The 24,461-nt window shown below is 40.2% G+C and overlaps 2 protein-coding genes across 5 annotated transcripts in view; both read right to left on the bottom strand.

Annotated features, from left to right (window-relative positions):
- Positions 1–6,568, bottom strand: part of sned1 (sushi, nidogen and EGF-like domains 1) — a 34,507-nt gene extending 27,939 nt beyond the window's left edge. For all 3 annotated transcript variants that reach the window (XM_008407699.2, XM_017304524.1, XM_008407700.2), the window contains exon 1: positions 6,336–6,568. In XM_008407699.2, coding sequence (XP_008405921.1) covers positions 6,336–6,542 — 207 coding nt within the window. In that variant the 5' untranslated portion in view covers positions 6,543–6,568. The remainder of the gene's footprint in view (positions 1–6,335) is intronic.
- Positions 6,569–6,726: 158 nt separating this feature from the next.
- The window catches only part of LOC103463952 (rootletin-like), a 37,095-nt gene continuing 19,360 nt past the window's right edge, over positions 6,727–24,461 (bottom strand). The window contains exons 12-30 of one of the 2 annotated variants that reach the window (XM_017304523.1): positions 24,008–24,135; positions 23,478–23,647; positions 22,975–23,154; positions 19,831–19,965; positions 19,607–19,747; positions 16,014–16,252; positions 15,750–15,909; positions 15,505–15,672; positions 14,322–14,706; positions 13,742–13,872; positions 13,533–13,653; positions 13,294–13,457; positions 12,465–12,905; positions 11,965–12,114; positions 11,690–11,881; positions 11,030–11,161; positions 8,182–8,361; positions 8,017–8,092; positions 6,727–6,850 (exon numbers count right to left, since the gene is read on the bottom strand). In XM_017304523.1, the coding sequence (XP_017160012.1) occupies positions 6,750–6,850; positions 8,017–8,092; positions 8,182–8,361; positions 11,030–11,161; positions 11,690–11,881; positions 11,965–12,114; positions 12,465–12,905; positions 13,294–13,457; positions 13,533–13,653; positions 13,742–13,872; positions 14,322–14,706; positions 15,505–15,672; positions 15,750–15,909; positions 16,014–16,252; positions 19,607–19,747; positions 19,831–19,965; positions 22,975–23,154; positions 23,478–23,647; positions 24,008–24,135 (3,394 nt within the window). In that variant the 3' untranslated portion in view covers positions 6,727–6,749. Of the gene's footprint in view, positions 6,851–7,395; positions 8,093–8,181; positions 8,362–11,029; positions 11,162–11,689; positions 11,882–11,964; positions 12,115–12,464; positions 12,906–13,293; positions 13,458–13,532; positions 13,654–13,741; positions 13,873–14,321; positions 14,707–15,504; positions 15,673–15,749; positions 15,910–16,013; positions 16,253–19,606; positions 19,748–19,830; positions 19,966–22,974; positions 23,155–23,477; positions 23,648–24,007; positions 24,136–24,461 lie in introns of those variants that run through there. The other variant, XM_008407697.2, reaches the window with a different exon arrangement.

Here is a 24,461-nt window from a genome sequence, read left to right as displayed (position 1 = left end):
TTTTTAACATCTAATGTAGTAGCATCTGGAACTGCTTAAACAAGTGCATTTCCACCTTGCAGAGAGTCTTTCCAGGTGGCTTTGACATGGAAATAACATTTGAGGAAAATACATATTTTTCTCTTATTCTGACTGATCTGTGACATTCAGGGAGGGAAGGTTCTGTACCAAACTGATGTGAGAAAGTAAAGGGGTTCAGAGCCTTGAGTTGTGCTGTAGCATGACTTAGGTTGGAAACACCGGTAGGTAAGAGGTGGAATGAGTAGGGGGTGGACCAAATGGACTTAAAGGGGCAGTATTATGTATTTTCTAGTCACATTGTGTCATGTATTAGCACTATCAAGTAACTAAGTTAACTTCAGTTGTTTTAAAAATTCTCTACATATTGAATATGACTTAAAAGAGCTTTGCCTTTGTAATTTAGTGGCTTAAAATTTGGCTTCTGTCTCTTTAAATAAACTCCTGCTCTTCGTAAAACTCTGGAAGTCATTACAACTTGATGATTCTTTGAATAATCTGAATTATTGAGTACAACAACATTTAATTTATCTTTGGGATCATTAAAGTATGATTGAATTGTAATTTGAACATTCCTCCTCTATTAGCCCTTTATTACTAGCATTGCACTGAGAAGTAGCTCCTATGATAAACTCAGCAGATGTGCAGTTCCACCAGGTGTTTGCTAATTGCTGCTGGCTAGTCTGAAGGAGCTGAGTGGGGGAGTAGTGGAAGAGAGCTGCTCTGTGAGGCTGGGAGCTCAGAGGAGGAGCTTTGTCCTCAAATGTGGAGCTAGGTCCACCCAGGGGTTTTGCACAGCTGAATGGTTGCCATGGAGATTAAAGGATTTCTCAAACATGCATGAAAGAACCATGGCAACACTCCAGGTATGTTTTTGATGAGGGAATAACGTTACAACAAGATTTTACATAACACTGCCCCTTTAAAGTTTTATCACGATACATTGTGGGACTACTGTAATAACGATAAATGTGACGATGAGAGCTATTCATTATTTCTATTTTATAGGACTATGTCTGACTGCATGACACAGCAGTCATAGCTCCACAAACACAAATGCTCCCTTGAAAAACCAAGCCATTTGTAATACGTTTTTTTAGGACAGCAGTCACATAAAGAAATGTGATTTGTGACACTGAGCTGCTCACATTTGAGTTGCATTTAAACATATTTTCAAATTTATTGGCGCTCTCATTGAACAAAGAGTGGAGAAAATAGTAAAAATAACAATCCCGACAATACGGACACCGTTATTTGGAATCTATCATGACAACAATAAATCAAAATTCACATCATGGCAAGAAATTTATCACGATAAACCATTGACGATACGATAAATGCCCATCCGTAGCAATGAGTCAGTCATAGAAGATGTATACCTCACTTTAAGTGGTACCACTTCATACTGCAACAAACTTTTTCTTTATATTTTTTGGGATTTCTTTGCCAGATATATTCAGGATTTTTTGCTTGGGTGGTTTTCTTTAGAGCCAAGTAGTTTTATAGGCTAAAATAAACTTTCTTCTAGTTTAAGCTTAGCCAAAGCAAAGCTCTAAATGAAAAAGAGGGCCATAGATCAGCTTGGGAAAACGTTAGTTTTTCTTGTCAAAAAGTGAGGTTTCACAGCTACAACCTTGTGCAGGTAGCCAACAGGACCAGAGAAGGCCAATGCACTTGTAACGTCTCGGCCCTGGCTCAGAAAGAGTTGTTGACTGACAACAGACAACACATTTCTTTAATATATATCCAGTATATAGGTAATATTTCAGTTAGATATGTTTAATTGAACTATGTTGTATTTTAAATTATGAAAACTGCTGGAGGCTCTTACATTTTCCTTCTGCCTTTGGGATTGGTCTGCTCTTATAAAATCCAGTTTTTCAAACATAAAAAGACAAGAACTGCAGTTTACAACGACTTGTGTGCCAAAGAATTTAGTTCTAATATATTCTAAAAAAGTACATATCTATATAACTTAATTCAATCATTTTAATACTTCCCAAAAATAGTCAATTTCAGCTTATTGTCAAAAAGTTTTCTGTCTACAGAAACTCTGAAACTTTTGTCGAATCACAGAGTTGCATCATTCACTCCACTTGGATGAGCATCGAGGGACAAGGAGCAGTTTCATTTTGTTATTTACTTTTCAGCAATCCCTCATTCCTCTGTTACACCTTTAATACACTTACCTAAAAAAAAAAACATATAGATGCAACTCATCTACAGGAAAACTACCAGAATCAGACAGATTTCTCTTAACTGGCTCTTTTTTCTGTCAAGTAATTGCATCAATACTAAAACATCCCACCATTTTCAATCCATAAACACATCATCAACCATGATGCATGCATGAATTTAGGAAATCTTGTTATTCCTGTATTTTGTGTTGGGTTTTACAACTTCTGCCTCAAAAAAAAAAAAAAAAAAGCCGAATATTTTTGTGTTTTGGATCTAAATTTTAACTTCTAGACTCAGTTAAAAGATAAATTGGACATCAAACTAAACCAGAAGAGCCTGAGTTGTGCATCTTTATGAAAAAGTATCCCTGTTGATAAAGGATAAAGACTTGACACATGCAGAAGCAAATAAAACAGCAGAGCATCTTGTTGCTCTGCAGGTTCCTTATAGTCAGGCAGAAAGAGAAAACAATTGCAGCACTGCATGCTTTAACAGCCTTCACCTGCTGCTTTATATTATTTGGAACTTCTCATTTACATTCCCCACTGCTACAGCCTGTGTTTTCCATTTGGGATAAGCTTCTGAAAGTTATTTGACTGAGAGCTGCTGCTCAGCTGCCTGAAACATCATCCTTTGTTTTTCATTGCAGCTGTTGTCCATTAAGAGCACATTGCTCCTAATAGGCCACAATCATTAATTCTTACATTTGTAGTTGCGCAGCAGATCATAGGATAATTAACTTTTTTGGGGGTGGTTTTTTATTTGTTTTGGTCCCATTAAATAAGGAATAAAGACATTTTTTGCTGATCATGTGGGATGAAATTAGGTTTGAACACTCTGCCACTCCCACCTGTCTGCTATACTTCAAGGTTCCACTTCCTTTTGTAATTGTGGTTGAGTTATTCTATGTTAAAGTCTTTTTTTTTGGTTGGGTTTGAGAAGATCTGTGACAATTTCTGGAATTATTTGATAAAAAGAAATATATATATATCTTGCCTAAATTTCTATTGTATTTCATATAGCTTCATACTGTTCAATGTTTTTCTCAGCACAGTAATGTGCTTTGTGCTTCACAGGGTACAGTTATTGTGGTTGTGCAACATTCTTCTGTTTACATTAACTGTGATGGCTTAAGATGGGAGAAAAAGGCCCTAAACATTATACATTTAGGTTTGTATTAAAAAAATTACAGAAGCAAACGTCTTCTACAGTCAATCAAGTTAGCTTAGTGTAACAGTGAAACGTCAACAATACCTTCACTGATAAATCTGTTTCTGAGTAATGAAACAACAGACCCCTGCAGACACAATCAAACTATTATTGGAATCACAACTTAAGCCAAATATAAGTAAAAAATTTTAAAAAGCCCAAAATGATGAGATGTAATGATGCACTCCACAGATCAGCTCTCATTGAGGAAAATAAGTTTGATTTCAACTATGGCCATTTCATAGAGCCATCTGTTTAAAGAGGCAGTATTATGTATTTTACAGGCATATAATGTAATTTTATAGCATTATCAAGTAACCAAGTTACTTGCTACTTGAAGTTAACTTCAGTTGTTATAAAAATGCTGCCTATATCAAATATGATTTAGAAATAATCTACTTTACTTTAATTTCTACAGGGTAAATTAAAGTAAAAAAAAACATTCAGAATTGCACAGAAAGAAACTTTCTATTATATTCAACTTAGACTTACTTTATTGTCATTGTACAGAGACACTATGTGAGAATATATATACACATACATATACATACATACATACAAGTGTTACTGTTGCAGGAAAGAAAACAATATATGTAGGATAAATGTACAAATAATAATATAGTGCTAAAAACAACATTGAACTGTTAAGACATTCAGTAAAGATATTGCACTTAGTGTTTTCATTTACTTAGTGTGTGAATATTTATATGTATGCATATACGTATTATAAATTTAATGTCTAATAGAAGTCTGGTTCTAATGAGATTATATTTCTGCCATAGTTTTCAGTGTCTACTGGAGGATTCATGTGAAAACTGCAATTTTTAATGATGCTAGTAATGCTGCACACACTAATTTCTCCTATAAGATTCTGAAGAGTTCAATGTGTTAACTCTGTAATGATTTGCATTAAAATTTTATTAAAAACTTTGCTCTCCCAAACATGTGCCAACTCATTGCTTCTGCTCCAAAAATCAATAATTAATGAGCAGCTGAACGCCTGATGAAAACTGAGTTTGGAAATCAGCTGCAAAAGAAACTGAATAGGTTATGTATATTTATAGTTTCCAAACAAGAAGTGGATTTGATCAGACGGGGATATTCTCACATTTGATCATAAACCTGTGTCGTTTCTCTGATCCCGGATGTCCTCCTTCATGTTCCTTATGCTCAACTTCAATGGGAATGGTTAATCTGAGTGCGATAATCATTCAGAACCTCCTAACGGGGGTTACGCACACACATCTGTGCTCTGTTAAAGTGATCGGTTGTTTCTCAGATACAAGCAGCCGGACAGTTCCAGAGGGGGAAGACCCCTGCCATGTTATCTGAGGTGTGGGAGGAGAGGGAGGGGAGGATGTGGAGGAAGAGTAGAAGAAGAGATCCCAGCAACACGAGAAAACTCCCAGATACAAAACCATAACAGTGGGACAAGCCTGGTTACTATGTGGCAGAAATAGGAGTGGAAGTTGGGAAAGACCCTGGGTTCAATAAAATAAGTTTAAAGTGACATTTAGAGATCACGGTAACTAAAGGTTGAATTCCCTCTGTGTCTGGAAATAGCACATATTAGGGATTATATAGTTCTAAAAAGGATCTGCTGCGAAAGGCTTCAGGGGCTCAAAAGCTTCAGTAATGCTAATGAAGTAAGACAGCACCCACACAGCGTCTAAAATCGGTCTGCTTCCACGGCTTCTTTGTGGCAGCCGCCCAGAGGCTTGGAGCGAGCTCCTGGGAGAAATTTACAAATTTATCCCTGAGAGCTGAGTGAAATACTATCTGCCTCCCGACGGCAGATATCGCCCCGCGGCCTGCACGCCTTGCAGCAGATGTTTAATGGATTCAGGTGAGCCGCTGAAAAGGGCGAGCATCATTTTAGGATGATTCATTCATTTATGGCATTTTCAGACACTTCAGAATTACAAACGACTGAAAATGCTGAGCAATATAAACACAACAGGGCACGTTTTCCCTGGTTTTCACGTCTGCTGTGATGCTAATTTGATCTGAGATTAACAAATCAAGCAGCCTGCAGCTTGTCTTATCTTGTCTAATTTGACAGGTGGAGATTAGCGTTATTGCATAAGGCTGAGAGAGAAATGGTGTTTTGGAAGACGACCTTTTGACCTTGCTAATTGTCATCATGGTTCCTCAGTCTTTTTAATGCCAGAGATCCCAACGGGAGGGGCGCTAAGGGGGTGGGGGGGACAGGCACGGCTCCAGGCGAGGAGGGGCAGATTTGGAGAGAAAGTGTGGATGCATAACCACAACAGGTGGTGTTGATTTAAGAGAGTTCTGCCTTTTCCTTTTCCATTTGCTGGAGCCGAACCCAATATATGACAAAGGCAGATCAAAGGATGCTTCGCTTGCGCTGCGCGAAAATCCTTGTCAAACCTTTCAGCTTCCTCCCAAGAGCACTGTTTTTGCTCTTTCTGGCGTGTGCATTTCCTCCCCTTCTTCCCAGCTTCTTGTGTGGAAGAATTACTCACAGATGCTGAACACAAACTGTCATTTCCCTCAGAAGGCTCTTTCGCAGATTTACTTTTAACGGCGGGTTACCACTGTTCTGCTAATAGTTTGGTCTCCCACGTGTGCTCGGGAGCAAGCAGAGTGCAGGAACGGAGCAGATGTAAGTAGAAAGGGAGAGCCCGGCATTTTTCTTTCTTTTTTTTTTTAAACAAATGAGATTATTACACAGCGGACTAAGTGAAAACTCTGAACGAGCTTTGCAGTGTAGGATTTGGCTGTGTACCAGATCTCATCTACACCCACCCTGCACAAATCACATCTTGTCAGCTTCAACTGCTACCTGCCCTTTACCCACACACACACACACACACACACGCACACACACATGCACATACTTGTGATGACATACCAAAACACATCCAACTCAGACAGAAAACACACAGTTCTTTTCATCAACTCACGTAGAGTCCCGAATGTCTGTCACCAAAGAATGGGAAGGCGACAGAGATTTCCCGGAACCCGGAGCCTCCGTCGTCCTGGGCGGTGGTCTGGGCGTCCCCCTGGTCAGGACCAAAGGGGTAGAAGTCCTCCAGGGACACGGCGGGTTCCACCCCGGGCAGCAGGGTGCAGAAGCAGGGCAGGAGGGCTTGCAGCACCAACAGCAGCATGGCCTTGGCCGCCCAGGGATGGAGCTGACAGCAGGCACCGTGGAAGGGAGGGAGGAGCTCACGCACCTCAGGCAACAAGTGCAGAGTGGAGCAGAACAGGGCAAGACTGGACGCTTTTTCCTCCTCTGAGCCGCAGCGAAGCCGGAGTCCTCCCCGACTGCTGCCCCCTCCTCGGATCTGCCTCTGCCTCCCCTCTCACTCGTCCTTTCAGCAGAAAGCTGGGCTTCTTGTGCGAGATGGGCGAATACAGCAGATTCCTTGCATTCTGTTTGCTGCCGGCCGCTCCGTGAGCTTACAGTCCCGTCTCACTGAAATGAAACAGGGTAAGAAATGAAAGAAGAGGGGTGTGGGGGGAGAGCAGTGTGATTCAGCTGAGATGTTTTTCTTTTTTTTTTTTTTTCCCCCTTTTTTAAAAACAATCCAGTGATTTGGTCCCTGATGGTCAGCTTAGAAATATCCTCAATAAAAGCTCTATTCTGCTTGCCAAAAGAGTTCTTTCAGCTTTTGGCCCCACCTCCCCCACAGGGGATTCACTACCTTGCATAATTAACTCTGTCCGGCCAATAGTCAGAGAGAGGTCGGTAACTGGATAACCACTGGGTGGATCTATGTTAATCAAAGGGCTGCTTTAAAGAAACTCTGTCAGATTTTCCCCCCCGCACAGTTAACCTCTCTCTATGTGCAGTTACTAACATGTTGGCTTTGAGATGAAAAAAAAACAAACAAAACAAAACAAAACAGAAAAAAACTCACACAGCATACAGAAAAGAAGTCAAGAGAATATTAAGCTTGATTAAAAGTAAGAAATATTTGAAAAACAGGATCATTAAGTCTTAATAAACACTTTCTCATGCATTTTTGTAAATGTCTGGATGTTTTTATTTGAAATAAATGAGCAGAGATGCTCAATGTGGTCGTGAAAGTTTACAATCTTTTTTGACTGAAAAGGATGGTGACTTTTTAACATTGTAGCACATGATAATATTTTTCGTAATGTGACATGATGCAAAACTTTCAAACAATTCTACATTTGCATTCACTAATAATTAAAGTTAGTTATTCTCATTTGGATCAATTAAACAATGAATTTGATCGTGTCAGAAAATGACCACATAACCATGATAACAAATGGGTGTGCAGATCAATCAAAACTCAAATTAATGAAAGATTTTCATCACGGGATAATTGGACAGATAAAGTTCTCTGAGCCACACAAAGCAATCCCACAGAACAATGTGGCACATCCAGTTCACTTCCGAACAATGCACTTTTTGTTTGTTGTTGTTGAGCTTTCTCGCAGATTAGCGTAATCCCGCACGCATGTGTGTCTACGGGGCGGCTGTGAACGCCTCAGCAGTGCGTTTTGTGCGCTTCCAAGTATGGCTGTGGCTTGACGCATGCAGATGTTGGAAAGTTTCCAGGTGGAGAGCGGAGGAAGAACACAGAGGCGCCACATACTTCACTGCCTACACACCGGGTTGTAGCATCTGAATGAAATATTCCTGACGCCTTGTCGTCTCTCGATCGAGCTGCTCTTTGAGAGCCAGCACCTGGGGGGACCAGGAAGGAGGAAGAATGTAGATATTTCTAATAAGAGGATAAGAGGAGCTGAATATATTTACAGCTGCAGGTATAATACCTGTTCCTCGAGGTGTCTGACCCTCTGGCAGTGAGCCATCTCTCTGGTCTCTAAGGACAGCTCTGCCTGGAGCCGACTGTCCCTCAGGCGCTCCGTCTCTAAATCCAGTTCCCTGTGATGATGGGCTGTCACCTGCAGGAGGTGCTGTGCATGAGCGCGCTCCATCTCTGGGATTTGGATCTATCAGCAGTTTGTTCAGTTTTTAAGGATTGAAAACAGAGAGTAGAAAGAAAATGATAAATCGGGGAAAGGGAAAACGTTCTTGTTCACTTTTTCTTTTGTAATCAGGAAACTGAAGGGACTTCTAAACTGACAGTTGTTTTTTCCAACCACAAGTTAAAAATCATTTTAGTACAAAAAAAAGAAATAAATAAAAAATCAGTAACACTTTATTTGAAGGGGTGTGCATAAGACTGACATGGTGCTGTCTTAAATATGACATAACACATGAGGGAGTCGTTATGAAGACTCCTTCGTGTTCAGGTACTCATTTATTTCAGAAATCAAAAACAATTAAGTGTAATACAATGTCTTGCAAAAGTATTTATATTACTTGAATATTTTCAAATTTTTTTACAGTCCTGCCACAGATTTTTTGTGTGTGTTTTATTAGGATTATATGTTGTATGCCAAGAGGAGATACAGAAGAAGAAAAAATGTATTCTAGCAAGACTGTGACAACAGTGATGGAAAAGACAGTGAAGTTCAGCAGTAGTTGGAAAGAACATGGGTAGATTTCCCACAACATATCTGTGTGAAGTGAGCTTCTCAAGCCTGGCTACTCAGTCTCTCTCTAAAAACAGAGAGAGACTGAGAGCTGTTGAGGAAGAGCTTTGTCTTTCTTCAATTTCTGCCAGGAAATCAGATCTGTTTTCATCCAAACATGCACAGGTTTCACAGTAGGTGGATAAAATATACAGATATTGACATTTTGTACATGCAACTCTTCATATTTTAACAGTGAAATCTTTCCCAAATATTATTGCTTCTTTCAGAATAAGAATTATTTTCTATATTCCAGCTAAGAGAATGCTTATGGATTAGTTTGTAAACCACTTTGATGTGTTTTACAATTCTTTAAATTTAAGACCACATTGTTGTGACACTGTTCAGGTGTATTTTTAAAGTGGACATGTTAAGTGCAATCTGAAATAAGAAATGTAAAATGTGATAAAAGAATACATTTTTGTGTTTATTTGATTCCTATTCAAGACACTTTTATAAGAATGACTATATAGGTGGCTACAGAGTATCTTTGTTTACATTTTTGGTTGGTGGTGTGCCTCGTGATTTTTTCAATTAAAACAATGTACCTTTGCTCAAACAACGTTGAAAAACACTGTTTTAATATATATATTTTTAACAAATCTAATTCAGATAAACACAACAGGACTAAGTCGAACATTGATCAACATATCTCATGTGTATTTGCTTGATGATTTTGATAGAGCCATACGCAAAATGTAATGTTCATTGCATGTTTCATAAATGGTGTCATGATGTTTTTATGATGTAAAGTACTTTGAACTGCCTTGTTGCTGAAAATGTGTTACACAAATAAACTTGACTTGACTTAAACTTGACTTTTACTTTGGTACCCCTAAATAAATACAGCAACTCTTGGATGTGCACTCCACAAAAATGACCTATATGAAAGAAAAGATCCTGATACAGTCTTGGGAAGTTCTTTTTAAAGTCTGCTGTTAGCCATGTAAAGGACACAGCAAACATGTGGCAGTGCTCTGGTCAGAGGAGACCACAATAAAACCTTTCAGCAACCTTAAATTTTTATGGTTACTGACTATTAACTCAATAGACCGTCATTAGGTGAAGCATGCTGGTGACAACATCATGCAGAGAGGATGGAGCTTTTTTCCCAGCAAGGATGCTGGTCAACAGTTATGGGGGATGACTAACTAAATACAGGGCAATCTTGAAAGAAAGGCTGTTATATGCTGGCAAAGACATAACAGTGACAGAGCTTCAAGCTTCACCTGACCCTGATGTTTAATGTTTCAATTGCTGATGTTTGTGTTTTTATCATGTAAAACACTTTGAACTGCCCTGTTGCTGAAATGCGCTATACAAGTAAACTTGATTGGTTGACTGATTGATTAAACATACAGCCAGAAATGAAAAAAGAAAGGTTTAGATCAAACCATATGTTAGAATTAAAGATGCACCGATCCGATACCAATACCTGTATCAGTTCTGATACAGGTATTGGTATCATGACAATGTGCAAAGTCCATAAGGGTAGATCTATTCAGTCTAATTCTATGCTTTGTGCTCTAAAAGACGTCATGTTTTATTATTTATTTTACATAATATTTAGAATTCCTAATTGCATTTCAGAACCATTTGAAAGACGGTTTGTTGCAGTTTTGTTTTTTACATGTTTGACCAAAGTAGTCAACCTATTTTCAGTTTCTTTGTTTGTTTTTTTTCCATTGGGCATTATAATCCTAATTGCACTGACTGAACAAATCAAAGTTTGACCAAGCTTGTGAAGCTATTGGTGTATTTAAGTGTGCTGCACTGGTGCAGACTGTTTTAAAAAAGAAACATTTTAAGTTAATTCAGCACTGTTTTTCTGCATCGGATTGGCTGATGTTAACCTCGGATATCTGGATCGATATCGGAAGGGAAAAAAGTGGATCGGTAGTTAAAATGGCCAAAAATCCCAATAAAATACGTGAAAGCGAGAAAAAGATCGAAATACATAAACATTTTGATAAGTAATGATAACACAAGTGAGCTAGAACTGATTGAAATTTCCCAAAAAAATGTTTTCACCTCATTCAGAACAGGTCTTTCCTCATGGCCCATGTTGCAAGGATCTTCTTACCTTGAGAGTCTGAACTACTTTCTGCTCTTCAGTCAGCTCTTTCTCCAGACTTTGCAGCGTCTGCTCCAGCTGAACTTTCTTCCTGGCAACAGATACTACCTCCTCTTCTTTCCTGAGTCTCTCCATCTCCACCTGACAACAGAGAAAAGGTAATAAACTCACCATGACTCTTCCAACACTCAAATTCTAGCATGTTTGTAGCACAAATCAGAAAAATTGAGTTTGTCTTGTGGATTTTTTAGAACTTTATACCAAAAAACACAGCTAAAATGTAGCAAAAATGATTAAATTATAAAAATATTTTGTTCTTGTAAGACTCAGTGTACCTTATGGCCTCAGCATCTGCATGTATTCATAGAGTCCAGAGTGTGGCAGCAAGGTCTCTGAGCAACACTAAACACATACTACTTCAGTTCTGGCTTCTTTTGTATAAAGGCTTCCAGCAGTTGCAGAATTGAATTTAAGATACTTTAATTACATTTAAAGCCAATTGTGGCTTGGCGTGCTCATATAATTCAGATGTTTCAGATTTTTTTGTTCTTTTCACCAAAAAAACCTTTGAAGGCTTTACAGTAGAAAGTTTATTTTTTATACATATATAAATATAGAGTTCTTTAAAAAGTACTTTCAAAATGAGGCTGTTAAAATGAGCAGACTCACTTTCTCTAATGCCTTTCTAAGTGCAGACTTGTCTTTACTGAGGTGTGTCAACGCCTTCTCCATCTTTGCTTTCTCGTTCTGAAGCTTTTGCAAAGAGCTCTGCATGTTGGAGAGCTTTTTCTGCAGTTCCTTCTTCTCTCTGTCAATGTGCATGGACGCTTGTAGTTGAGCCTCCTCCTGTTGCTTCTGACTCTGTAACAGAGTTTATCAATTTATACTTCAGAAAAGAGCCTCGACCTTTGCAGTATCACTCGCAGGAGTACAGTGTGGCTCACCTCCTTCAGCATCCGGTTACTTTTCTCCAGCTCAGATATTCTAACATATAAATCCTGTTGTGCTGAGTTAAGGCTCTGGGTTTGCTCAGTGAGTGAGTAGTTCAACCTCTTACTTTCTGAAAGTGCGTCCCGGGTTTTATCCAAACTCTCCTACAGATATACAGATATTAAAATACACTTTCTAGAATCACACAATTTCATGAAAACATTGCGAGTTTGTACAATTTTATTAGTTCTTTATGTTATAATGAGATTTCTCTGAGGAGGAGCTTTATCCTCGAAGACAGAGCAAGGGCCACCCAGTCGTTTTGCACAGCTGAATGGTTGGCATGGGACATTAAAGGATTTCTCAAAAATACATGGAAGAATCACGGCAACACTCCAGATATGTTTATGGTGATAGAATAACATTATAACATGATGTAGAGCTCAAAAAAGTCGATTTTACATAATACTGCTCCTTTAATTGGTATTATGAGAAACTGTCCTACACCCTGTACCTGCAGCAGTCTTCGGTCGTCCTCGCCTGCAGTCAGAACCCTTTGCAGCTCAGTTACTTGCTCCTGCAAACCTTCGGTGTTCTTCCCGGACCGACTTATGGTATTTGAAAGCGTACGGACCTGTTCCCTCAGCCCGTTCTCATGCTGCTCAGCTCGAGTCAGAGACACCGCCAAACTCTCCTCGCTGACCCTGAGAGCTGCGCATTGATCTTCACTCTCGCGCAGTTTTCGTCTCGCTTCTGTAAGTCTTTCCTGAAGTGCGGCAGCTTCTGCATCCAGCTCTGCTGTTCTGAGGTGGGCCCTCTGTAGCTCGCCTTGTAGGGTGCACTGAGAAAGCTCCAGGTGGTTCGCTCTGCTTTGTGCTGCTTCCAGAGATTTTTTCAGTTTCTGGTTTTCAGCATTTGCACACGTTTCTAACTCCTGCAAGACCTCCAACTTGTCCTAAAGGAGATATTTCACACAGACCTTTAGTAGATCTTCACAAAGGCAACACAATGTGTGTGTTGCACATCATCATATTCCTATAAAAATGTCCTAAGTCCTAATAAATATTTATTATTTATTTATAAATAAATAATGATATAGGAAGGTGATGATATACAGAACATGATGATTTGGCTTCCATGGCAACAGATTTAGATGGTAACATTGGTTTCTGTTTTTTAAATGTCAGAGCATGTGAAGAACTTTGTGTTGATGTGTTATTCTCATGGCTTCCCTGCTCCCTTATTGGAGACGCTACTGAACAATGCAACATAAACATTAATGTGTATGTTTGAAGCCAGTCTTAGTCTCTTGGAAAATCACTATCCATATGTCTTCAACATACCTGCAATAACCTGCATTTAGTCTGAGAGGCTTGAAGAGAAGTCTTGAGCTGAGCCAACTGACCCTCAAGGTTTCTGCTTTCCTTCTCTTTACAATGTGCAACATCCTGCTGCAGGGTGAGGGACGTTTGCACCTTATGCAACTGTCGTGTCATTTCTTGTTTTCCTAAAGCAGTAAGCACATTGCATATGTCTGTCAGTTAGCAACTGATATTTTCTGATTGTTGGTGGGATTCCTTACCCTCCTCTGATAGCCTGAGGGAGCGCTGTACCTCCAGCAGCTGGTTGAGCGATTTCTCCTGAGAGACTTTCAGCTCAGTCACACGTTGACTCAGACTGACTATCTGGGCCTGAGCTTCATCCTAAATCAGAAAGATGATTCACAGTTAAGATTTTGTTAAAAATTTAAAGAATAGGATTATAATATGTTAGTAAGACTTTGATTTATGCCTTTTCTCTTCGAGCGTCCTTGAGTTCCTTCATGAACTCCTGCAGAGTTGCTTGCACAGATTTCACATTTAATTCTTCATCTTCAGAATTAAGCAAGGGTAGTCCAAATTCTTCTGGTCCATACTCTCCCTCTGACAAGAAAAAGCATGCCTTAGTTTCCCTACTCTCAAAAGAAACAAAGATAACTGCAGGGTATCTTCACTTGAAAAACACAAAATCTTACCAAGCATTCTTCTAGCACAAATATCTTCGTACACTTGAAATAAGACAAAACTAACTCACAATTAACCTTTTAGCAAGATATAAGAGCTTGTTTTAAGTCAGTAATTCCTTAATATTGATGGCAGATTATTTTACTTATAACATTGGAAAAATGTCTTGTGAGATAATCTGCCAGTAGAACCAGTACTTTTTCATCAATATTAAGGAATTACTGACTTAAAACAAGTTCCTACATCTTGCACAAAAGTTACTTGCAAGTTAGTTTAGTCTAAAATGTACTGATATATGCACTAGGAAAATGTTTTGGAAGATTTTGTGTTTTTTGTAGTGTTGCAGCATGATACAATGTCATCTTTACCCATCACATGGAAATGTCTCCTTGAGGGGGAGGAAGATCTTGTTTGCGATCCACGTTTGTGCCACAGCCTCACACGGTTGACACCAACAGTGCAGTGCAGAGCTGCATTCACCCTTGCCAGCTGGTGCTCCAAGTCCCGACATACACCTTTGCTCAGACTCAGCTGTTCCTCCAGGCTCCGGGTCTTGTTGTCAGCCAAACTGAGTTTGACAGAAAGTTCACTGATTTGTGTCTTGGAGTCCTCCAGCACATCTTTGAGCTGAGCTGTGGTTTCTCTGTGCCTCTGGTCGTTCTGTTGCTGATTGGCTTCTCTTTCATGCAGCAGCTCTCGGTTTTGCCGCTCAGCTGTTTCCAGTTCCATCACATGGCACTGCAAACCTGCAACCTGCAAACAAAGCCACAGTCCTGTCTGTGTGCACTGTGCAGGCAATGTGTTGTGTGGTGACTTAAATAGCTTAATGTCCCTTATAATATTTTACTTTTAAAGGCAGGACAGTGTTTTGAAACACATTTGTTGAGTCCTGTAAACTAGCTGGACTTTACTGCTTACATCTTTAAGTACATGAATGTAAACAAAAGATGATTTAGCAAGCATAATATGGAAACTTTTATTTAGAAACTCATCTGACCTTTGCTATTTCTATTGGAATTAGATAAACTAAAAGATTTGCTCAAGTGATTTTGAAAGAATATCAAAACGATAGTTTAGTAAAGAGCATTAAAACAAAGACTTGGCTCATTAGATCTGGTGTGATTCTCAAAAGACTTTGGGTTTTTTGAAAGAAGTTGTGATTGAGAAGATAGTAATGTTGACATAGTTTGCATTCCAACGTTGCATTAAATTATCATAATTTACAAAATCATGCAAAGTTGGCACTTTTAATGGACTTTTAATGCAACTTTTAGAGCAACATTGCATTAAAAATGTTATTATTTACCGAATGACACTTCATGACAACTGTCATAAACATTCATAAAGACTTCTTTATGTTCATGACTGATGTTATGTCATGTTTATGACAGTCTCATGTCAGTCGTATGCACACTCCTTCAAATAAAGTGTTACCAAATATGATAAGGGGGAAAAATCCAAAAGCCATTAATGAAGAACTCAGAAACAATCAGAAAAGAAAACACAAACGAAAAGCAAAACACCAACACCAGTAGATCATTTACCATTTACCTCACTGAGCGCTGCTTCCTTGGCAGCCTCGCTCTCCAGCGCTCTCTGACTGAGAACAAAAGCCTCCTGCTGTGCTTCCTCTGCCCTCTGTTCCTTCTGACATACTTGGCTCTGCAGCTCCACCAGTTCCTGCTTCTGGCGTCTGTTCTTGCTTTCCAGGACCTTTATCTGACAGCATAAAGATTCCACAAACTGATTCAAGCAAAACATGAGACAGATATTATAAGTCGAAGTAATCCTACCACCTGTCTGCGTAGTTCTTGCAGCTCTCTGCGGGCCTCCAGATGAGACTTCTCCAGCTCCCTCATAGAGCTCCTCAGACTGGTTGCTTCTTTGTGTGTTGAGCTGCTACTTTCTTCCAAGATGGACTCGTTATGTTGCTTCTCCTCCAAAGCTCGTCGGAGGCTGGGCAAGGTAAATTTAAACGGGCCGTAACATTAAAATTGAGCATTTTCTTGCTACAAAAATAGACTTTGAAGAACATATCCAAACTTGTGGGATGGCTGCACCTGTTGTTTTCACTCTCCGCTCTTTTGATGAAAGCTCTGAGCTCCTGATTAGAAACCTGGATGGCTTCTCTCTCTCTGGTCTCATCAGCCAATTCTCGCCTCAGCTCCAGTGCTTCTTTTCGTAACTTGTCTCGCTCCTGCACACAGCCTTGAAGCTCTCTGTGAGCCTCGGTCAGATCTTGTTTCCCTTCAAGAAGACTATCGTCTGCCTCTTGAAGCCGACGACGAAGATCCTCTAACTTGATGACCAAATAAAAAAAAACATGGAGTGCAATATAATTGAGGATTTATCTGACGATTACTTATGAAGGCAGTAAATTTTGATACAATAGTATGCTGCAAAAACAAAATCTTACCAAGTATTTTTGGTATAGTTTCTAATGCAAATATCTCAGTACATTTGAAATATGACAAAACAAATTTTTCAGCAAAATATTGGAGCTTGTTGAGAGTCAATAATTCCTTAATATTGGTGAAAAAGTTCTAGTTGTGTTGGCAGATTATTTCACTTAACATGAGAAAAATGTCTTGTCCTCATGGAATTCTTTGTCACTTTCAAATGTATTAAATCAAACAAATTTCATTAACAGATAACCCTGGTAAATACAAAACACATTTTTTTTAAATTAGAAGAAAGTCTGTGACTTCACTGTGGATTAATTTGTGCAAACTCTTCTTTGCACATTTGTTTTAAATCTGTCATAATGGAGGATTTTTGACCATGATCATTTTAAGCTCATCCTGACAGAATTCATTGTCTCATCAGTCAATGCTCGTCTGCTAGCAGCAGTTCCATCCCATCCCACCACTGAGCTTGAGTTTCTTTTTCTGAAATACCAGGTTAGCCTTAAAAGAGGTGCATCAGGAAGCACACCTTCTAAAAAGTTATTTTTCTGTCTCATCAGTCCACAAAATATTTTCCAGAAAGTCTCAGATCATAAAACATGTTTTTCTGGAAAATGTGAAATCTGCCTTATGGGGATTCTTTTCGGCCAACAGTGGTTTTAGACTTTCTCGTAAAGTAAATGCCATTGTTTCCTAGTTTCTCTTCTTATTGTTAAATCACAAACACTGACTCTACCTGAGCCAGGTGAGGCTCATGGTGCTTTGATGTTCTGGGTTTTTTGTAATTTATTGCTGGGTGAACTGTAGATGCACTCTTGTAATTATTTTGGTAGGCCTACTGGGACGGCTCTCACTTTGGTTCGCTTGAGTCCCAAAGTCTTAGAAACGACTTTGTACACTTTCCCAGTTGGACAGAAGAAATGACTTTGTTTCAGATCTGTTCTTGAATTTATTTAGATCCTTGCATGATGTGATGCTTGTTGAAATCTTTTAGCTTGATTTCTGTTGTCCGGTAGTTTCTGTTTTTCATAACATAGGTTTAGAGGTTCTAAAAAACACCTGGCTAATCACTGAATTCATCAGTTACCAAAGAGGGCCAATAGTTTTTCATTTATGGCTAGGTTGAGTTGAGTACTTCTTTCCTTTTTGAATCCTCCTGCTCTTTTTGAATCTCCACCTAATATTTTTTATCAGTGTTTTGCTGAGTAGTATGTCGTATAATGAGCTCAGCAGTGCCACCAGGGTTTTGCTAATAGCTGCTGGCTAGTCTGAAGGAGTTGGGCGGAGAGTCACAAGCGAGGGCTGCTCTGTGAGGCAGAAAGCTCAAACTGGAGACCGCAACTCAGAGGAGGAGCTGCGTCTCAAAGGCGTTGCTTGGACCCACCAGGAGTTTTGCACAGCTGAATGGTTGCCGTTAAAGGATTTCTCAAACATGCATGAAAGAAACAAGGCAACGCAACAGCTACGTTTTTGATGAAAGGAATAACATTATAACATGATGTAAAGCTCAAAAAAGTTAATTTAATCTAATCATGACCGTTTAATAAATTAAATTATCATTTAAAAACAGCATTTTGTATTGAGTCAGGTGAACTTTGCTATTAAATCAGCTTGATGATCTTAAAACATTCATGTGTAAGAAATATATCCTTTATAACATTTAAAATATGCTACTTTAAAAGATGTGTACAGAATTGTTAGAAACTCTGTGACCTATATTTTGTTTTATAGCAACGTGTTGTCGTGGGTAGTCAGAGAGGCAGAGGCCTAAACTTATCCAAGCACAGATAAGAGGTTATTGGGCCTGTGGCCAGGTTCTGTCTCTCCTTATCTTCTCTTTGCAGCTCAGAGTGTAAAAAATCCACACAGAACAGCCTGATAAATTGCAGCCTACCAAGAACTGGTGGAGGGAAAGGAGTGAAAGAAGGGGGAAAGGGAGGACGAGGAGAAGGAAGAGTGTTATGTTTAGAGCCCACACAAGATGGTTTTTTTCTCATAAACGCTAATGTGAGAAGAAACAAACTAGGGCCGATCAGGCCAATTATCCTTTATTTTATCTGATTTTGGGGGAGAGCAGGGAATGGGAGGAGTGGAGAATACGAGACGCCAGTGTTGTGTTATGTGGTTGGGAGAGAGGGACTCGGAGTCCCAGTGGAGCCAGCCTCCTGGTGTTGCGAGGGAGAAAATAAACACTCCCCCGCTGGCTTATTTACACAAGGGGTTAAGTCAAACTTTTATTTCATATCATGGTACCAGGGACTGTGTCCTCCCCTTGCTTTTTCCTCTCCCTGCGGTCCGTCTTCGTTGCTCACGCCCTGCCTGTCCTAGTGAGCCAAATTACGGTCTCTAATTGTATTTTTATGTTAATATTAGAGTCAACATGGCAGCAGTTCCCTCTTGTGGATTTGACATAGTAAACTAAAGCTGAGTAGGAGCCTTAGGGGAGGGAACCACAACACGTCTCCTTGTACAGCTCAATTCTGTACCTGATGGCACCTCACTGCTAGTAGGTTTTTGTTCCAGCTAAAGTCAACATCTTGGTATATTAAACGCCTCTTCCTACATCAACTCTAATTAATCCAAACTCTTGGAGATGGTAGAGGAGGATCAGAGTTTTTCAACGCTAGCCAAGCCAAACAAGTTACTTCTTTACCTCACTCTATAATTCCTAATTTGTCCAGGGGGTTTGACTGGTATAGCAGTTTTTTTTTATATGAGGGGCGCTCACACTTTCTCAGCATGCAAGCTACTTATAAAATTACCAAGTAGAAATCATCTACGTTTTTATCTTCTTACTTGGTCTATCTTCCTCACTTATTTTTATAAGTGAGGAAGGTTACTGTTTCTTAAGAGGTAACTCGCTATCTAGCTAGTTTAGCTGCACTTAGCGTCGTTGTTTGTGCATGCGCAGTGACCTAAGCGTGAGAAAAAGTCTGTTCTTATTCTTCGTTATAATAGCGGTTATAATAACGGTTAGCAAACCACTATTATAACCGCTATTGTAAGGTAAAGGAAGCATTAGCACCACCATCTGCTAAGACCTCCCTGTATATTAATCAAGTGACAGGATAAATGATAGGCTGACATCTTTTTTTTTAATGTCATGCAATCTACCCACAGATTTGCGATCGACTGGTAAATTGCGATTGACATATTGAGCACCGCTGTTTTACATACAAGGGTCTCTACAGGAAAATACCCAGTCTTGATACTTCAAATGATAAAATAAATATTAAAATGACTTAAACCTCCTCTTTTGCTTGTTCTTTCTGATGGTTGAGTTCTCTGATGTTCTCCATGAAACTTTTCCTAGTACTCTGATGAGAGGCCAGGGATTCTTCAAACTTATGTTGTAAATCCTTCAGCTCACACCTAACAACTACTGCATTCTGCAACATAAAAAGATGCAAATTAATGAATTCACCTCACAACAGAACTAAACTGGGAGTGTGTAGCCCTGACATACTTTTACCTTGTCCAGCTCTTGTCTGCTAAGCACTTCCCTCTGCATACGCTCTGTCTCCATGCTGGCTGTAATGAGATCCTGTTGGAGGGATGCTATTTTTTCTGTAAGGGCAGCTTTCTCAGCTTCCTGCTGGAACAAAGCCTGGACACAACAAACTATGAGGTCAGATTAATATATAGTCAGTGGCAAACAAAGCTGGATGTTCTTGGGCCGATAGTGACTTGCCCAAGTTTTCTGATCCTTTTACTTTTCTCTAATGCGTGGTTGTGAAGTGGAAGAAAATTTCACTTTTACCACAAATGATAGGCTACAAAGGAGAACATTAAAGCTGCAACCTGTAACTTTTATAAAAAATATATATATATTTTACACATATTTGCTGAAACATACTGTTAATTTTTTGACAGTATAAGATAGACAATCAATGAAAAATAAATCAAGTTCCTCTGCCTTCTGACAGCGATAAGATCCCCGAGGATCTTAGCGCTGTCAGTCACCTTGCAGCGCAGACCTTTTGTTTTCTCATACAGATTTTGTAGCAGACCCTGTTGTGAATGCTAAGGCTGGTTAGCATAGCCACAGAGGACGGCAGATAAACATATTTTCTGTAACTGTAGGTTGTTTCTCCGCCATTAGCACATTAAGCAGCAGCATGTACACAAGGTTCACTGACAGTACGAAAGATATCCTCCTGGCTTGGACTGGTTGTTTTTGGTCAGAAGCGCTGCACTTCTTCAGACAATAATAGTTCAGTTTAACCATGGCTTTCTCACACTTATCCTTTGGCATTATGACATGTGTAGCAGTTTTAACATACATGTAAATATTATTTTATGAAAGTTGCATACTGCAGCTATAAGTGTGACCTGCATTTGTATACAACCCTTCATCCTCGGACGTTTGCTTGAGAGAATAAGTGACAAAACATACTGTCACGACAAGAAACATTGCAAACACTTTCAAGAGTAACGTTATGGAGATGTTTGGGGGGTGGGGGGGGGCGAAACAAACTGTTGACTTTAACATTAAATACACCTTTCTCAACAGGCGAGGGTGCACTTTCTCCGTCTATAATCAGAAATTTCAGCGACTTCAAACCATTCCTCCCTTCCTGGCACCTCCAGGCCCAGGCCCCCATCCGGCCCGGGCTGGGGGGTAGCCGCACCCCCAGCCCCCGCTATAGCTCCGCCCCTGGTTTGGATCCATCTACAAACAACATACCATGACAGGGTCATGCAGTGAACCACGAATCAAGAGGTTAATGGTGACACTGGCGGGGCTGCAGAGATCTACAGCTCAGGTCTGAGAATCTGTCTACAGTGTGACTATTGGTCGTGGATTCTCTCAACCTATCCTTTATGGAAATGTGAAAAACGTGACATAACAAGGTCTAGTCAGAAAAGGCTTCAAAATTCATGTTCATTGATCTGATTGAGCTTGGGTAAAGGCAACCCAAAACAAAAGCTCGTTCTTTAAGATGAGGGACTGACGCGACTGATTATGAATAGACATAACACTTAAATTTTTTTATTTCCACTTCACAAATGCACACCTGTTGGTTGTGGTCTCCAACATCTCAATAAAATACTTTGCGCACGGGGAACTGGCAAGTTTAGTTAAACCTTCCTTGAGATTTGATACAGTAAGTGTTTTACGAGAGAATACCAATAAAATAATGTCCTATAGAACAGTGGTCCCCAACCCCCGGTCCGTGGACCAATTGGTACCGGGCCGCGCAACAAATAATTAAATATTTCCGTTTTATGTATTATTTGAGTCTGGACGATCTTTTATTTTGAAAATCCTTTAACCGGATTCTCTCGGTTACTTGCGCACCAACATTGAGCCCACAAGCAGCAAAATGAGTAAGAAACAGATCAGATGTCTTTGGAAAGTTTCTTTGCAAAGAGGAAAGGCTCACAGAAGAGACAGAAGAATGGATTCATCCCCGACCGGTAGGTGAGTCCCACATTACAAGCCCGCTCTGCGTAACATGCGGCGACTGGCTGCTAATGAGGCAATGAAGCTTCAAGCTGCTTCGCCACTAGAGACCAAGCAGGCTGTGGATATAAGCAACACTTCGGGTGTTATTGTCTCCCATCACTCCCAGATGGGACCGTCTCATTGCAGAGAAACAAGCTCAGGGCTCCCGTTAGTCATTATCGTGAGTTAAAATTTTCACGAAAGTAAAATGTTCGTTTTTATGTCGCTTCTGTATCTTATTTTGAAGGGATATGTAAACGTTACCATAGCGACCAGAGTCAGAGCGTTTGGGCAGTGGTCGAGAGGAGATGAGTAGAGCTTGTTAGTCTTAAGTCTGGTTTAGACGGCAAGATTTAACAATTATCGGCCGATTCTCCAAAACTTTGTGACCACAGAGCTGATAAAAGAACAACAGGTTCGATCGGTTCGTGTGTCCAAGGCAGGACCAACACACCACACACGAACATCCCGATTCCAGAGGATAATCCAGTAAAACCCCCAACATAGCATACGGAATTTAGAATAACCAAACACGGATGACGATGTAGAAGCAATAGTGATAATGTGTGGAGTCATTTTAAGAGATAAAATATGTAACGGTGGATAAAAGACGACGGGAGCAGCCGCTCTATTTGCTGCACTATAATTTGGAGGTGACTATTTTTTCCTAGTTAACATTTTTAACTGAATAAACATAATAATGACCTTTATATATAATAATAAACATTTCCACATATCATCTCTGATGTCCACCGGACTCTCGGTTGCGCGATATGTCAGCTGTTCGGGATTCCCCTCCGTTCTTACCTCACCGCACTTTCTGATTGGCTACCTGTCACATTCAACAGGTTGTATTCTCGTTCCCAGTCAGGGAAAAACCCCACCGGTTGCGAGAAAAGGGCCAAGACAACCCAAATTGGGTATATTCACATGCAGAAGCCTTATCTGAAAGTTAAAACATCCCCCCCCCCCACAGGGCCGCAGCAAAATTTCTAAGTCTTGACCGGTCCGCGGTAATAAAAAGGTGGGGGACCACTGCTATAGAACACTGGACAGAATTCCACTGACTGTCAGTTTTAAAATACAACTACATGTCATATAGGATAATTCTTTAACATATCCGAAAATACTTGAACAAAGACAAATGTATTTTTAAATAGGAACCACCTGTTGCTTTTTGCTTTCAGCCTGTAGGAGCCTTTGGCTGAACTCCTTCTGCAGCTTTGCCAGCTCATCCTGCACCTGCTGCAGCGCCCTCTGGTTGTGCGCACGCAGCTCCTCGCACTGCACGCGTAGCTGCTCTTCAGTCTGCTGCTGTTGGACAGCGAGCTCTGCAAACTGCTGCTCCTGTTAAACCGTCAAACATTGACACGCACTTCGGTTCTAATCTGGAAACAATATCTTCAATATGCGAAGACAACAAAGTCGCTGGTGTTATTTTTAAAGCCATTGTGAGTTTATGTGGGAACACATGCCAACAAATGGAGAGGCGTAAACACAAACTGAAGGCAGGTTAGACCTTTTAATGTTTAATGTCCAACTGTCATCATAATGACATAAATGCAGGCTGCTGTAACCAATGCTGATTATGTGTGCACATAAATTAAAACTGTTTACTAGCCAGGTGCTGCACCAGGTGCCGCAACATGGTCCTCAGGCTGATGATTTACCGTTTGCTTATGTTCGGCTTCCAGCTGCTCTCTGTGAATTTGCTCTGTATTGTTCCGCATCAAAAGGGTATTTCTTTCCACCTCAGTCAGCTTTTCCTCCAACAGTCTTTGTTGTTTTGCAGCTTGTTGTAGCTGTTGTTCGGCATCCGCACGCATCTGAGCAGTGTCACCTGCACAAAGAAATAAATGCGTGAACCCCGGGTCGGTAATGAAATACTGAGTTGTTCATCATGAAGAGATGTTAAAGTGTTATTATTAACATGTTTTTGGGGAGTTGCATATGCAGCCCATGTTCAGCCATGGGGTTACCCAGAACATTGGAGCTTAGCACTATTTATCTGATCCATGTGTGTTTGCATGTAGCAGAGAGACCAGGGTCAGCTGAGAAAGCAGCTTCGGTGATACTGCAGCCCAGCTGTTGCAGATCTCAGGGCTGAAATATGGATCTCTGGTGGATGGCTGGAAAAGCTTCATGGCCGAGGGGCTTGGCATGGAAAACAGTGAGACCTCTGAGGGAAGGGGCCACTCACGCGCCAGGGCCTCGTTAGCCAGACTCAAGCTGGATCTCTCGCCCTCCAGCCTGGTGAGCTTGGCCTCCAGGGACGCGGAGAGCTCCTGGCTCTCGAATATAGTTGCCTCCAGGGATTTCTTCTCTGCTCTGGAACAACGCAATAAAAAGGCACTGAGCTCTGAAAAAAAACAGGACCTCTGAAACTCAAGGTGGAGAAGATCATAAAATCCAATAATCCACCTCAAACACAGCTTCCAATAAAACTAGTTTACTTGTAGACTCTTGTTACACGAGACTCTGCTTTAGAAATCCAAATTCACTTTAGGTCAGATTGCCTTAAAATATACAATGCCATTTGGTTTTACTTAACTCAACACACATACACACACACACACGCACTTAAGGATTGAGAAGTCAAGGTATGAACCTACATTGATTCATGCCAATGTATGCCTGCCTGACTTAATATATAT

The sequence above is a fragment of the Poecilia reticulata genome, linkage group LG4 (assembly GCF_000633615.1).
Source record: "Poecilia reticulata strain Guanapo linkage group LG4, Guppy_female_1.0+MT, whole genome shotgun sequence".
In the NCBI taxonomy this organism is placed as follows: domain Eukaryota; kingdom Metazoa; phylum Chordata; class Actinopteri; order Cyprinodontiformes; family Poeciliidae; genus Poecilia; species Poecilia reticulata.
The sequence above is the reverse complement of the archived record's forward strand: the minus strand, read 5'-3'. Positions and strand labels throughout refer to the sequence as shown.